This window comes from Camelina sativa, chromosome 17, assembly GCF_000633955.1.
Source record: "Camelina sativa cultivar DH55 chromosome 17, Cs, whole genome shotgun sequence".
NCBI lineage: Eukaryota > Viridiplantae > Streptophyta > Magnoliopsida > Brassicales > Brassicaceae > Camelina > Camelina sativa.
In genome coordinates, this window is record NC_025701.1 from 30,076,731 (window position 1) to 30,092,302 (window position 15,572).

The 15,572-nt window shown below is 35.0% G+C and overlaps 2 protein-coding genes and 1 pseudogene across 2 annotated transcripts; 2 read left to right on the forward strand and 1 right to left on the reverse strand.

The window, feature by feature from the left end:
• Positions 2,585 to 3,925, forward strand: LOC104759932 (putative F-box protein At1g47730). The gene is made up of 2 exons (XM_010482799.1): positions 2,585 to 3,197; positions 3,345 to 3,925. Exons 1-2 carry the CDS (start codon positions 2,585 to 2,587, stop codon positions 3,923 to 3,925), a joined length of 1,194 nt encoding a protein of 397 aa, XP_010481101.1.
• On the forward strand, positions 8,722 to 9,819 carry LOC104759933 (annotated as a pseudogene).
• LOC104758387 (microtubule-associated protein SPIRAL2-like) lies at positions 10,060 to 13,902 on the reverse strand. The gene is made up of 6 exons (XM_010481248.2): positions 13,063 to 13,902; positions 12,494 to 12,685; positions 11,365 to 12,024; positions 11,176 to 11,281; positions 10,473 to 11,074; positions 10,060 to 10,381 (listed from the first exon to the last, which is right to left on the reverse strand). The coding sequence occupies exons 1-6, from the start codon at positions 13,780 to 13,782 to the stop codon at positions 10,184 to 10,186; spliced, it is 2,478 nt and encodes an 825-aa protein (XP_010479550.1). The 5' UTR covers positions 13,783 to 13,902; the 3' UTR covers positions 10,060 to 10,183.

Here is a 15,572-nt window from a genome sequence, read left to right on the forward strand (position 1 = left end):
TACAATGTATTTATATGGTTTTAAAAGTATTTATAAGATATTTTTATAAATATTTATAAAATTATACACATGTATAAAAATAATTTGTATATTTTTATAAGGTTATAAACTTATTTGAGTATATATCAAATTTTAATTTCTACTTTTCTAAAAAGCATTTTTTATAAAATTATAGAAATATGATATTTTTGAAAAGTGTTTAAGATTTTTTTTTCTTTTTTTTTGAAATTCCCGTTAATAAAAAAATCTTATGGTCTCTTCTGAACTACTTTGAAAAGGATAATTCTTGGGTTCACCCTAGGGGTGAACCTCTCTTATTCACCCCTTTAAATTAAGGAAACAAATTCTGTAGATCAATTAATTTTAAAATTGTTAATTCTAATATTGTATTATAGTTTTTAGTTATCACATCTAAACTCTAACCATTTTTTATAAACTCAAACCAACATATAATTTTGTTTAATTATAAAATCTAAACCCTGACTCAAACCGACATATAATTTCGTTTAATTGTAAAATCTAAACCCTAAACATTCTTTTATAAACCCAAACCGACATATCATTTTGTTTAATTGTAAAATTTAAACTCTAACCAATTTTTTGTAACAAACCGGCATATAGTTTCGTTTAATTGTAAAATCTGAACTCTAACCACTTTTTGTAAACCCAAACCGACGTATAATTTTATTTAATTATAAAATATAAAATCCTAACCATTCTTTTACAAACCTAAACCGACATATAATTTTTAAAATTATAAATTTAAACTCTAATCTTCTTTTATAAACTCAAACCGATATAATTTACTTAATAGAAGATCTACATAATTTGTTTCCTTAATTTGTTTTGTTTTTTATTTTATTTTAATTGTGATTTATTTTTTAAAATATGATATGACATGACATATTCTTGTATTCTGATTGGCATTTCTCTATGGGTAAACCCAATAATTTTTCTTTTGGAAAAAGTTTGATTGTATTGAGTGAAGAAAACCCTACTTGTAGAGCGATGCGATCTAAACCTATAACTCAATCGGACGAGTCGTGTTGACAAATTTTAATTCAAACAAAAACTTAATCAAACGAAAAGTTTCAATTAATAACAAAAATCACTAAACATTTTTTTTCACTGATATAGTAATTTTTAAGAATAAAATGACTATGACTGAGTTTATTTTTGTGAGGGAGAATTTTGGGCTTTAGAATTTGATTGGATAAATTATAAATTATATGACTAAAAAAACATTTATTTGTTTTATCTTTTATGAAAGGCTTGAGAACTTCTTGGCATATAGATATGCTCCTTGAGCATTTTGTTCTAGAGGATGCCGCTTTGATCAGGACTATACCGTTGGGTAGTTCCCAGTTGGACGACTCACTAGATTGGCATTTTACGAAATTCGGGAAGTATTCGGTTAAATCAGGGTATGTTACATAATAATTGGCGAAACAGGGGTCTCAGGTGCCTCGGTTTGGGCCAGACGTTACTCCACTCCTTGTCAGAGTTTGGCGGGTGGCTTGTCCCCCAAAGATAAAACACTTTATGTGGCAAGTCTTATCGGGTGTATATCGGTTACGACAAATCTGAAGCGGTGGGGCATTGCTTGTGGTGCCAGTTGTGCTCGCTGTGGGGCTGATGATGAAACGGTGAATCATGTTATTTTTAGATGTCCGCCAGCTCGACAGACATGGGCTTTAGCTCATGTGCCAGTTGGACCGGTTTCTTTCCCTATAGACTCTCTGTATGCAAATATGGATCATTTCCTGGGTTCTCATGTAGTGGCTTTTTCTTGGATTATGTGGTATATATGGAAGGCGTGGAATGCTTTTGTGTTTAAGAATATTAGGGATGAACCCGACGAGGTCGTAAGGTTAGCGGTAGGGGAGGGGGCTACATGGTTGCAGGCTCAGGCAGAGGATGTGGGTGAGAATTTATCATTGAGTCCCAGAGTCACTAGCTGGCGAGAGGGGGGGGGGAGCGTAGGGAATCTGCCTATTGCTTATTCTGGTTACAGGTGTTTTGTTGATGGCTCGTGGAAAGCGGGGAATGACTATGCGGGTGCAGGTTGGGTGTGCTCATCCTATCAGGAATCTTCGACGAAGAAGGGAGCCGCCAATTTCAGAAGTAGTCTTTCCCCTTTACATGCTGAAGTAGAAGTCTTTGTCTGGGCTATGCGGTGCATGATTGGTCATGACTATCAAGAGGTGGCTTTTTATACAGATTGCTCAGACTTGATGAAGATGGTGTCTTCTCCTCAGGACTGGCCGGCTTTCAAGACTTACCTTAACGTTAACAGGATGGACAGGGAGGAGTTTTGTTCTTTCTCTTTATCTCTTATTTCTAGAAATGCTAATGTAAATGCGGATTCTTTGGCACGTCAAACGCGTACATCTCCGCATCCTACTGTTTTTATAAACTCTTTTCCTTCATGTTGGTTCTTTTGAACTGATATTNAAAAAAAAAAAAAAAAAAAAAAAAAAAACAAGGCTTGAGAACCTTTAATGCCAACTTGCCGATCGATAGCCACCAAAGAGATAAATAGAGGAACGATAGTGAATTAGGGTTTTCAACCAAAAAAAAAAATATGGAGCAACCAAAAGACAAGATCGAAAGAAAAAGAAACAGAAGAAGAAAATCTTCATTGTCGTCGTCGTCGTCGTCAATATCATTACCTTCCTTACCTCTGGATCTAACCTTAGACATATTCTTAAGGCTGCCAGTGAAATCTGTTCTGAGGCTTGGTTGTGTTTCAAAGCTTTGGTCATCACTCACCACCGATCCATATCTCACCAACTCGTTGGAAACTCGACAAAATCTTCTACTCTTCTTCCAATCTGGAGCCAGGTTCTTTGTTTTCTCTCTTTATCAACACAATAGGAACCCAAACTCTTTTTATTACTCCTCTTCTCAACCTATCAGTGATAGTTACCAAATCACCTCTCCAAGTTATTGTTCATTCACCATAAAAAACGAGTCAGTCCATGGCTTGATCTGCTTACAATATGCAGCAACTCCAATAGTCTGGAACCCTATTAAGAGAGAGTTTACACCTTTAACCAAACCTAACAAGAGCTGGACGAATATAACAGTCTTTTTAGGGTATGATCCTATCGAAGGTAAACACAAAGTAGTGTGCATGCCGTATGATTGGTATGAATCCGATGAGTGTAGGGTTTTAACATTAGGATCAGCTCAAGAACACTACAAGAAAACAAGGCTAAAACCAACGGAAATTCTGACGGGCAGTAATCCGTCGGAAATTTCAGACGCGACAGATTTCTAACAAGACTCGTGTTGGTCAGTTTTTCGTTGGAAAAAAACAGACGAAAAAAATCCGTTCGAACAATGGAGGACGGTCAAGACCAACTACAAGTACAAACCTTTCACTGGCAATCGCACAGAAGGTTATGGAAATTGCACATGCGTCAACGGTTTTCTATATTATCGAGCCCTTACTGGTCCTGATTGTGTCATAATGAGGTTCGATGTAAGATCTGAAACGTTTTATGCAATGACATTACCATGGGAGGATAAGTATTGGCCTGTGATGATGGTATCTAATCAAGGAAGGTTAGTATGTCTTGGCTCCACTCATGATAGTGTTTCATTGTGGGTTTTGAAGGATGCACAACAACTCGAATGGTCGAATCACATCTTGTTACCTCTTTCTCACTATGGTCGGGGTTTGAAAAACAAGTTCAAACTAATAGGTATCACTGGTGATGGTGAATTGATTTATGTACCAAGGACGGCGCTCAAATCTCATCTTCATATCATATATATTAATCCAATGACAAAGACGTTTCGAAGAGTCGAGTACAATGGGATTGCAGATAATGATTTTCGACAACGCTATGGACTTGGAGAGAGACCTCTGCGTGGGATCCAATATTTTCCCAATCACATTGAACCCTTCATGTCTTAATAATTATCTTTTTTCTTTGTTTTCTTCTTATTTTTGTAGTGATACCTTTATTCATTTTTAATCTTTAGTGTTGTCTTTACATTTTAGTTATAACTTTCAGGCTGTTTTCATATTGTTATGATATATTCTATCCAGTTCTAATTAATTATTACCAACATAAAGAAATTGTGATCTTTAGGTAAACTAATTACAAAACATGGATGCACATGGAAACAATAAGCATATACCTTCTTTGAATATGACGGTACTATATGTATAGTAGTTAGTAGCTTTAGCTGAATCAAAGAAACAAAAAACTACGAACAATGTAATGTTTCCAGCATTTAGGGGTTGAAAACTTAATTAAAATGCTTTTTGCCATCAAAGTTTGGTTCTTTTTAATTAATTTAATTTATTAGAAAATTTAATCACATCTATTAGTGCACATATGTAAACCATACAATAAATCACGAACCTAAAACTTTCGATTACTAAAAGTCAGCCTTTCTTATCATAAGGGAATTAGGGTTTTAACCCTACTAACTACGTATGCATGCCTCGTGCTCGTGGTAAAGCTTTTGATGAGTGTCTCGAGTTCTAGAATTGGGATCAGCTAAAAAAACATGGAGAACCATCAAGATCAACAATAAGCATCTTCCTGTTCGATCGTTACAATAATGGGCGATGCATCAACGGTGTTCTTATTACAAAGCCAGCCTTGATCAATGTTGACATTATAATGAGTTTTGATGTCAAGTCTGGAAAGTTTCATGTTATAGAAATGCCATGGGTTAATCCGTGTTGGGGTAAGCTAATACCTTATGAAGGTAAGTTAGCTTGTGTTAATTATACCACGAACAACAACGCGGATATCACATTGTGGGTTTTGGATAGGACGCTACGAAACATAAATGGTTGTGCAAACACTTTACTGATCCATATTATCAGCTTTTGAATGAAACTTGCAGAATACATGGTATCACACTATCACTGATGATGGTGAGTTTATTTATTTACCTTAGGTTCTGAACCCGTTTTGTATTTTCTATCATGATCCGGAGAAAAAGAGCTATAGAAAAGTCGAATTTAAAGGACTCATGGATGCTGAATTTAGGCGCAGTAATGGACTTGGAAACACACTTATACATCCGGTCCGTTCTTGCCTAAACATGGAGAGTCTCTTGTCTTTGTAACATTTGATTGTTTTTTTTTTTCCTTATGAATTGAAACTTAATTGTTCTTTTGTGATTTAATAATAGTAAGCAATATTGCAAAACATAAATGCACTAAGGAGCACCATTCTTATACCTTTTTTGAAGTTTAAGATAATTATATCAGTATGTGATCAGATGTATAGTAGCTTTCATTGACTCAAAAGTATCATATGTATTCAATGTGTTTTTTTTAGTGATTCACAAGTGAAAGAATCATATATCTGTACAATGAAATGTTTTCCAAACATTCTACGGGTCACAAAGTAGTGTGCATGCCGTATGATTATAGAGAATCCGATGATCAGTGTAGGGTTTTAACTTTGGGACCAGCTCAAGAACAATGGAGAGCTGTCAAAACCAACTACAAGCACAGCCCTTTCACTGGCAATCGCACAGAAGATTATGGACACTGCACATGCGTCAATGGTGTCTTATATTATCGAGCCGATATTGATTATGATCGGGTTATAATGAGGTTCCATGTAAGATCTGAAAATTTTGACGATGCAAATTACCATGGGAGGATAAGTATTGGCCTGTGATGATGGTATCTAATCAAGGAAGGTTAGTATGTCTTGGCTCCACCCATGATAGTGTTTCATTGTGGGTTTTGAATGATGCAAAACAATTCGAATGGTCGAATCATATTTTGTTACCTCTTTCTCACTATGGTCGGGGTTTAAAAAACAAGTTCAAACTAATAGGTATCACTGGTGATAATGAATTGATTTATTTACCAAGGACGGCGCTCAAATCTGATCTTCATATCATATATATTATTAATCCAATGACAAAGACGTTTCGACGAGTCGAGTACAATGGGATTGCAGATTATGATTTTCGACAACGCTATGGACTTGGAGACTGGAGAGAGACCCCTGCGTGAGATCCAATATTTCCCCAGTCACATGGAAACCTTCACGTCTTGATATATATTTTTTCTTATTTCTTATAGTGACACACTTTATTCATGCAGCTTTTATGATTTTTATTAATTCTACTATACTGAGAAGTACAGATAAGAAACTAACATTTGAAATATAAAAAAATTACATTGAAATGTCATTAGAAGTGTTCACGAAAGTGGTCTAGGCAGCCACCTGAACTGTTTAAAATAACATATATTTTATTTTATTATTTATTTTTAATTTTTAACTACATATATTTAAACTATTGAGTTTTATATGCATACGTGATTATAAACATTTATATGTTGTTAACATAACTTAAATAAATGTATTTTTCTTACTTTTGTTTATATTATATATATATATATATATATATTTTTAATTTCCTAACATATATTTTTACATAATTTTATATATATAATAATTTATGTTGTAAACGTCTAAACCGCCTAAAAACCGTGTAGACTCCGACTAAGCGTTCTAGGCGCTAGGCGTAGGGTCACCACCCAGATACCGCTTAACGCTTTCTTGAAAAGACAGCACAAACAAAATAGAATGATTAAAGGTAATAAAGACAACTAATCATATAATTAAACAGATTAATTCATGGGTTTATTTGAAAAGTTAGCACATTAAATCAGCAATATTACATTCTTTAAACGGAATCGTAAACAAAAGGCAATTCCATATATTATGGGATTAGTTGGATTTTTTGTTTAAGCAAAAAAAAAAAAATTAGATTTTGATAACAATAAATGTGATCATGCCTAAAAATAGTTCTGGAATTTATTTGAAAACTAAAATATTCAGCGTAACAATAAATGTGATCAAGCGTAAAAATATGTAACAAATTCAAAAATTATTTCTTAACTACTAGGTTTTGAACCCAGCGTGGGTTTTTTAAATATTTTTAGATAAAATTATATAGAATTAATGATAGTTATGAAATATAGTATTCTGATAATTTAAGTTATTATTAAGATAATAATTTTATTTTAAATACACAATTAAAAAATATTAAAATCAGTTGTGTTTAAAAATCAATTCTGATCAAAAGAACTTTGAACCAGTTTTGGTTTCTCATATTCAATGGAACACCACCACTTATATCTTCGTATTTTTTTTCATTTACTTTTATATTCTTTCTCGTCATCTTCATTTTCAATTTTGTATGGTAGTTGTCATCGGTACTTTCACCATCTACTTCTTCGTTATACTCTTATTCTTATTTTCTCTTATCTGATTTTCTGTTTTCTTCTACTGGATAATCGTTGAGAACAATTTTGTTTTAAATTAACACATAACTTTCGTCCGCTTCTTTGTTATACTTTTATTCTTCCTCGTCTTCGTCCGCTTCCTTATTTTCTATCACTGAATAATCATTCAAAACTTTTTTGTTTTGAAGTACTACACAACTTACTTTTTGCTGGAAATTTTATTATTGTCTAAAATAAAGAACCGGAAATCAATTGTATGTGTAATCTAAATTGTTGGAAATTTTATTATTGTTTAAATTATCTCCTTTTTATTTTTTGTCGGCAAATATGTCTAAATTTTCTAAAATAAAGAACCAAAATAATCCGAATAAAACTTTTAAGTTTGGATGCCTGATTAATCATGCTTCCTGTTCATTTTTAAATTTCGTAAAAGCTAAGAACTTTTCAAAGTTTCAATATTTATAATATTTTAAACTTTTAAAAAATTTAAATATTATAATATTTAGAAACTTTTTAAAATATTATAATATTTAAAAACTTTTTAAATGTTTTTATTTGCTCAAATATAACATCAGATTAAACCGAATAAAACTTTTAAAATTGGACGCTTGATAAATCAAGCTTTCCTGTTCATTTGTTGTTAGAAGCATATTAGTCTTATTTATAATGGTTCTTATTTAGCATATTAGTCTAAAACTTTTCTACCAGATGTGGGACGGTATATATATGTTAATAAGTGAGATGTTAATAATATAGAAAACTATTATATTTTCAAAAATGTTAATAAGTGAGATGTCTGATCCATATTGGTTGTTTTAAATACTATGTGGACACCTTAAGCAAAAATGTTAATTAGTGAGATGACTAACTAATATTGGTTGTTTAAAATCCTATGTGCATAGCCTTAAGAGCTTATAGCTTCTACTTTTATCATGTATTAATTTTTAAGTTTGAAAGTGGTAAGATGAGTTACTGAACTGTTATATGGTTTCATGTCTTTACATTTTAGTTATAATCTTATGGCTATTTTCATATGTTTAAGATTATCATAAAAATTTGTGATCTTTGAGTAAAATAATTTACAAAGTGAGCTGTCAAACAAAAAATTACAAGACATGAATGCACATGGGAACATTAAGCATATATAGATTAAAAAATCCAAATTAATGTTTATGTTTCTAACATGTAGGGGTTCCAAGTTGTATTTCAAATCTAGCTCCAATATCGTTCGGTTTTTGTTGTTGTTATTCATGCTAATCTTGTCATTATCGTTCCAATTTTATCATAAATCTCCGAAAGGATAATAATAATATATATCTTTGGATTTTTTCTAGTNTTTAAAAAAAAAAAAAAAAAAGAAATAAAAAAGAAGAGAGAGTATATCACAGCTTTGTTAGGGTTCCCATATATATAATAAGAGAACGAATTATAGGGGTTTAAGCAAAGCTATCAAAGATCATCGCCATCAATTCCTTCGGATGAGAAAAATCGAGAAAAGCAGGTCATCGCCATCAATTCCTTCGGATGTAACGTCGAAGATACTTTCAAAGCTGCCAGCAAAATCAGTTTTGAGATCTCGTTGCGTTTCGAAGCAATGGTCCTCGATCAGCACCGATCCATATTTCATTAGCAACATGTTTCCAAAGCAGTCTTCATCGAGTCTTCTACTCTTGTTCAAAACAAAAGGAAAGCTGTTTGTTTTCTCCATTCAGAACCCGAACGAGCCTGATCAGCAAGTGGATAGTTATCAAATGAAATACCCTAGGTACTGTCGCTTGTCCTTCACGGAATCTGTCCAGGGCTTGATCTGCTTCCGGAGAGCAGCAACACCCTTCATTTGGAACCCTACCTTTAGAAAGTTCTCAACCTTGCCCAAACCCAAAACCACCTGGAAGGGTATATCAGTGTTTTTAGGATACGATCCCGTGGCGTGTGAACACAAAGTAGTGTCCATGCCTCGTGAGAAAACTTCTGATGAGTGTCGAATTCTTACGTTAACAGGATCAGCTACAAAAAAATGGAGAAGCATCAAGATCAACCATAAGCATCAACCTTTTATTAACTTTTTCAGTGGCAATGATGGGCGATGCATCAACGGTGTTGTATATTATAAAGCCAGCCTTGACAAATCCAATGTTGGCGTTATAATGAGTTTTGATGTCAGGTCTGAAAAGTTCCATGATGTGATAGAAATGCCATGGGGTAATAAATGGTGGGGTAAGCTTCTACCTTATGGGGGTAAGTTAGCTTGTGTTGGTCTTAACTCGAACCATACGAAAATCACACTTTGGGTTTTGGAGGATGCTAAATGGTTGTGCAAACACTATACTATACCATTTCGTGAATCATCCTGCGGATTAATTGGTACCACTGATGATGGTGAGTTTGTTTTTGTACCAACACACACTCTCCGATCGTTTTGTATTATATATTATGATCCGGAGAAAAAGAGCTCCAGAAAAGTCGAATTCAAAGGAGTCGCGGGTGCTGACTTTATGCTCAGTAATGGACTTGGAAACGGACATCTCTATCGGTTACATACTTGCTTTAACATTGAGAGTCTCTTGGCTTTGTAACAACATTTGATTTTTTTTCTTTTTTCTTTTTCCTATGGAACTTCAAGGTTAATTATATTTTTTTTGTTTCGTTTTTGTCGAATATGATAATATTATCGTTCCTTACATAGGATTTCTATCTCATTACTAATGTCCTTTTGTGATTTAATAGTAAGCAATATCGCAAACCATAAAATGCACTAAGGAGCACCATTATTCTACTTTTTTGGAAGTTTAAGATTATACCAGTATTATATATGATCAGATGTATAGTGGCTGCTTTCATTGACTCAAAAGTATCAATATTCAATGTTTATTTTTTTTAGTGCTTCACAAGTGTAAGAATAATCATATATCTGTACAATGAAATGTCTTCCAAACATTCCTACGGGTCAAAATGTTGGAGCTCGATGGTCCAGTTAGATGCTAACTGGACCAAAAGATGGTCGGGAGCTAGACCTTCCCAGTCCTCTGGAGGATCTGTTGTCGACGAAGCTTCATGTAGATTCGACAAAAGCTCCTTCTTTAACTCCAACGGTATTTCTATAAAGTCTGCTCCATTTTCTACACTTACTTCCAGCAGCTGACAGATAATAATTACGATCAGGTTAATTCAAAAAGATCTGAGGTAAAAAACATGAATCTTGGAAAGAAACAATGAAGAATTTTGTTACCTGTTGAATCCAAGATAGACATATATCAAACAGAGTATGATCCAGGAGAAACTGTGTAATAGAATGGATAGCCTCGTTTCCAATATCACTCGAGAGTTGATCAAGAACAGGACCGGTCTTGTCCATTAACTTGACAAGCAAATGATCGTCTCCGGTAGATAATACCTCAGCAAATGCAGAGTCGGTGTCACCAACTCGGAGTGCATGCATCGCATTGCTCCAACTAGTCCAGATAAGGTCTCCCTTTTGTCCTCCACGTTCATCATCATCTTCGTCCATTATTGCTTCTGCTTGGGGAATAGATACTCGCCTATTCCTTGACGTTCCACACTCTTCTCCAGCCACACGTATTGCTTCAAGCGTAGCTTCATCTTTTGATGCTTGCCATACGCTTCTAGCAGAAGGTCCTTCACCTAGTCTTATGGGTACAGAGCTTTTGTCCCAAGCTCTTCTGCTATTACCTGAATGCTCAGAGTCCGAAGGACCAGTGCCATGTGTCCTCCTTGTACTGGCCTGAGTGTTTCTAGAAAAAGCTCCATTCTTAGAACTATCCCATCCATTTGCATCAGACCTCCATGATGCTGCCGCCTTTCCCCTCGCACCTGAAGATAATTTAAGTTTTGGTGACTAATAAATATCTTTCTGCAAATGGACTCAACAAGTTGCAGTTGTTTAACTGGGGAGATCAAGCAGTTTTACTTACCTGATTGCATGGAAATTTCTCTTGACATCTCTTCTACAATCCTCTCAAGACCTCTAACACGGTTCTCCAAACTTATCATGCCGTCGTGTGAACCACCCATGAAATCCTGCAATGATAAAGGAGTTCACCTTTTAAGAGTGAAACTTCTTCAAACCAAATCACTATATTGATTTGAAATCAAAATAGTACCTGCAACATATTCATTATGTGGGTTTGTTGTCTCTCCAAGTGCAATAACTGTCTCTGTAAAGGTGGCCAATTCCCTCTGTTTTCAGATGCCTCTGCCTGGATTACTTCGGTTTGATCCCCATCAAATGCTCTCAACCGTGAGTCACCTCCGTTCATTCTTTCATCAACCCCTTTTTCTCTTGCAAAGTCTCCAAAATGTCTTTGTTTGAGATGGACACCAGCTGTTCTGCACACACCTTTTGACCTACTCCTCGATACTGAAGTATTTGCATCTGATTCATCCTCTGTGTTTGAGTTCGACGAATTCATTTGCCTACAGGGAAGAATAACTTCAACTGGCATATCATCAGAACCTCTTTTTTCCAGTTTCTGGAAAAACTCTGGGTTAAGATCTTTGCCAGTCAATCGAGGTGCTTTTTTCCTCAAAATGAGAACTGCTTTTGAAATGGAATCTGAATTACTGCTCAAACCATCAGAAGAGCCTCGAATCACCAGCCCTGCTCCGTCGCTTGCAAATGAATCAGTTTCTCCGTTCCTTTCTGACATACATTGCTCAGATGACACATCCTTCTGTTCGTCAGATGTTCGAGCTTCACCTTTTCCAGCAATATTCTTCCAGACGTTTAGTGCTTCGGACAAGCTTTCTCTAACAGGTTTTATCTGCACGCCAAAGAAAATATAGCCGCTTTTCAGAATGAAGCATAAAGATGTCGGAAAAAGTATGTAATCCATCGAGAAGACCCAGTAGATTTGTAAATTATACTGTATAACGAACATCCGCAATTCTTATTACTATCCAAGTCTAGCTTGTATACCTTTGGCACTGTTTAGTTGATCAGAAAAATTACACACGGCTTACTCATAAGGTTCTAAAGACAAGGGAGAGCTAATTTATCGTAACCATTAGAGTAATCTGCATTTCTTTCCCTGGTGTCAATATCCTTTCTAACCTTAGATATTGGCAAATGATTCCTCTTCCAGGAAGATCTTAAGAAAAGAACCCATAATTATGCTAACTGTTATAAGCTAAGATGTTAAATCCACAAAAAGTATAAAGTCGTTTCTTTACAGAAATTCACGTGACTGTAAGAACATAGTTTCACTGAAAAGAAATGAAATTGGAGTGTACCTTATCAAAGCGACAGGCTTCAAGAGCTGTAAGAGTGGAATCTGTTTTGTCTGCTACCAAACTGCTAGAATGGATGGCCAATGAGATTAAGACATCAGAAGCTGCTTTACGAGTAACCCAATTAGTACATCCAAGGCACTCGTGAATGCTGTGTAGCAGTGATGCCACACTCTGTGGTGCAATAGCTCCAACCTGCAACAATTTCATACCTCAAAATATGTAATTCATAGAGAAGACCCAGTAGATTTGACCACCAAGCAGATCAGAGATGAACAATGAACTTTAGACACATAAAGGTTTGCTTTCATCACATTTCTCTAGTAAAGGAGACCAAAACATAGCTTATCTCTTAGTCCAGTGCCACAAAAACATTTCTAGATTACATAAATCAAGATTCCAAAAGTCTGAGCACACCCCTTCGGGCCCTTCCTAATCTTCTTAGCATAGAAACACAAGTAGCCAAAACTAGAGACGAAGCACAAACTAAAAGCAGCTGAACATTTCAAGCAAGTGAATCTTAATCCAAGTTAAAAAGGCATTGTACTTTAGACAAACCACATTGCACAAACCTGGGACAAGCTTCCAACTACAGGCAAGAGTGAAGCCTTAGTAATATAATTGGGGCTATTCAAAAGCTTAGAGATTCTAGGGCATAGTTTTTGAAAAGCAGCAACGGGAGGCTGATCAGTAACTGAATCCACCATCTTCCCCATACAAATCGCAGCACCAGATTGTAAGCTTTTGTTCTGCTCCGCCATTGCTTCAAACAAGGGTTTAGCAAATAGCCCAACCAACGAAGAAGAAGAAGACCCAATTCCATCATCCTTCTCCTTGAGAAACTGCGCAGAGAGAGAGCCAATCGCGTCGCGACAAGCGTCGCGTACACCGTTATCAGCGTCCTTGAGACGCTTAACGATGTGAGAGATAATTTTGGCGAGCTGAGAAGAGGAGAGATCGGTGTAAGTGAGACAGAGAAAGGAGAGGAGTCGTATCGATTCTCTTTTGACCGGAGCTTTAGGATCGGAGAAGGAATCGAAGAGACAATGGAGAAGCACGGGAAGGAGGATATCGGGAGAATCGGAGACGGAGAGGACTGTTTTCTCGAGATCATCGACGGCAATCTGATAAGTGTCGCGATCACCGAGACGAGAGAGAGAGGTTAAGATCCTCTGTTTTAATTCAACCGTTGCTGAGTGTGACGAGACAGCGACGGAGGAGGATCTGACGGAGAAGGAAGATGGATTTGAAGAAGGTTTCATTGAAGGTTTCGTAAAGGTTGGTGATCGCATTGGATGATGTGAAGAAATAGATCAGAAGGAAGAAGAACTGAAGAAGAAGGACGTCTGGTTGGTTATTCCGGCGACGTTGCTAATATTTTTTCTGTTGGGGAGGAGTCTTGAGAGAGTGGAGACCACGTCTTTGCCATGTCATTGCTTCGTTGGTTTTATTTTTTTATCCAGAAAATATTCCATTTTTAAATTTAGTTTTAAGCCAATGACAGAAGCTTAAAGACTTTGAATTAGATTGCGAATAAAGAGGTTTTCTTTTTTTTTTCTTTTTTTTTTTGGTCAAAACCTTAAATCTTGGAATGATCAAATATCTATATATTCATTTTCCAAGTACAATTATTAAATCCTCAACTTCAAACTTATTTACAAGACTGCCATTGAATTAATTATTAATTAATCGATTTAATAAACTAATATTAATCGGTTTAGGAATAATAGATTCGGATCAAGAATAGAGTGACGCAGATCCTACTTTCCTTATTTTTAGTATCGGATTACTAACCTCTTAATTACGATTTTTATTATATGAATCAATCTTTATTACTAATTTCGCTCATATTATTTAGTAATTTTTTACTTACCAAAATTATCTATACTTAATGATTATCGTATAATATCTAATTTATTACCAATTGGGTTTAAGATATTTGATTTTAGATTATTTTGAATTTATAAATATTGTTTCCTAATATATCTCTATTAGTTTCTTTTGTTAAGATTGTGATCTAAAATTTTTTAGCAATAAATTGAAAGTTTAAGTCAAAAATCAAATTATTCGCTCCAAAATTTATGTTTCTGCAAGTCTATAAAAACCATTTTCGACTGCAATCGAGTCATCTCTCACTTTCACTCTGTTTTGTTTTAATGTTCGTTTACTTTTTGTTTTCTTTAAGCTAACCATAACTAACTATCCTATGAATAATTTCATGTGCCAGGGAGGAGATTTCATCATAAACTTGAGGAGACTTCACAGCCGGGAACAGAACAGGCGGCGAGTCGATGTACGGGGCCAAGTTCGATGACCAGAATTTCGAGAGGAAGCACACAGGACCAGGAATCCTGTAGATGGCGAACGCCGGAGCCAACACCAACGGATCTCAGTTCTTCATCTGCACCGTGAATACCAATTCGCTCGATGGTAAGCATGTGGTGTTTCGGCAGGTGGTGGAAGGGTTAGACGTCGTCAAGGTCATCGAGAAGGTCGGATATTTGTCTGGGAAGCCATCGAAGTAGGGGTTGTTGCCGATTGTGGTCAGCTCTCTTTAGGATCCATCATCTTAGAAGTCTCCTATGAATAATTTCTGCATTGTGTTTTTGTGTAGGATAAAATAAAGCATGAATCGAATACTTAAACTAGAAGTACCAAGTGAATTTTCATCTTGATCAATTCTTCTAATATTTTTATTTTACAATTTACATTCATCATCTCGATCCATATATATGAAGTGTTTATCATGTCTACTGTTAGAAATGTACAACAAAATTTAAGAAAAAAACTTCATTTTTGCATTCAAAGTTACATGTTTAAATTGATGGTCTAATTTGCATAGATCAATGATCTTGATTTTGATGATATGGGTGGATATTGCCTCTTACCCTATAGAGCACATTTAATGGGAACAAATTACAAAATATTTAACTTTAGTTTTGAACTAATAAATTTAAGTTTTATTAGAAATCCAAAAATAAAATATCTATTTAAAGAGAAGAAAAAAATCAAAGTAAGAAAAAATATATATATGCTTTTAAAATAAACAAAAGTTTGACTATGAGATTTTTTTAGTTTTAAA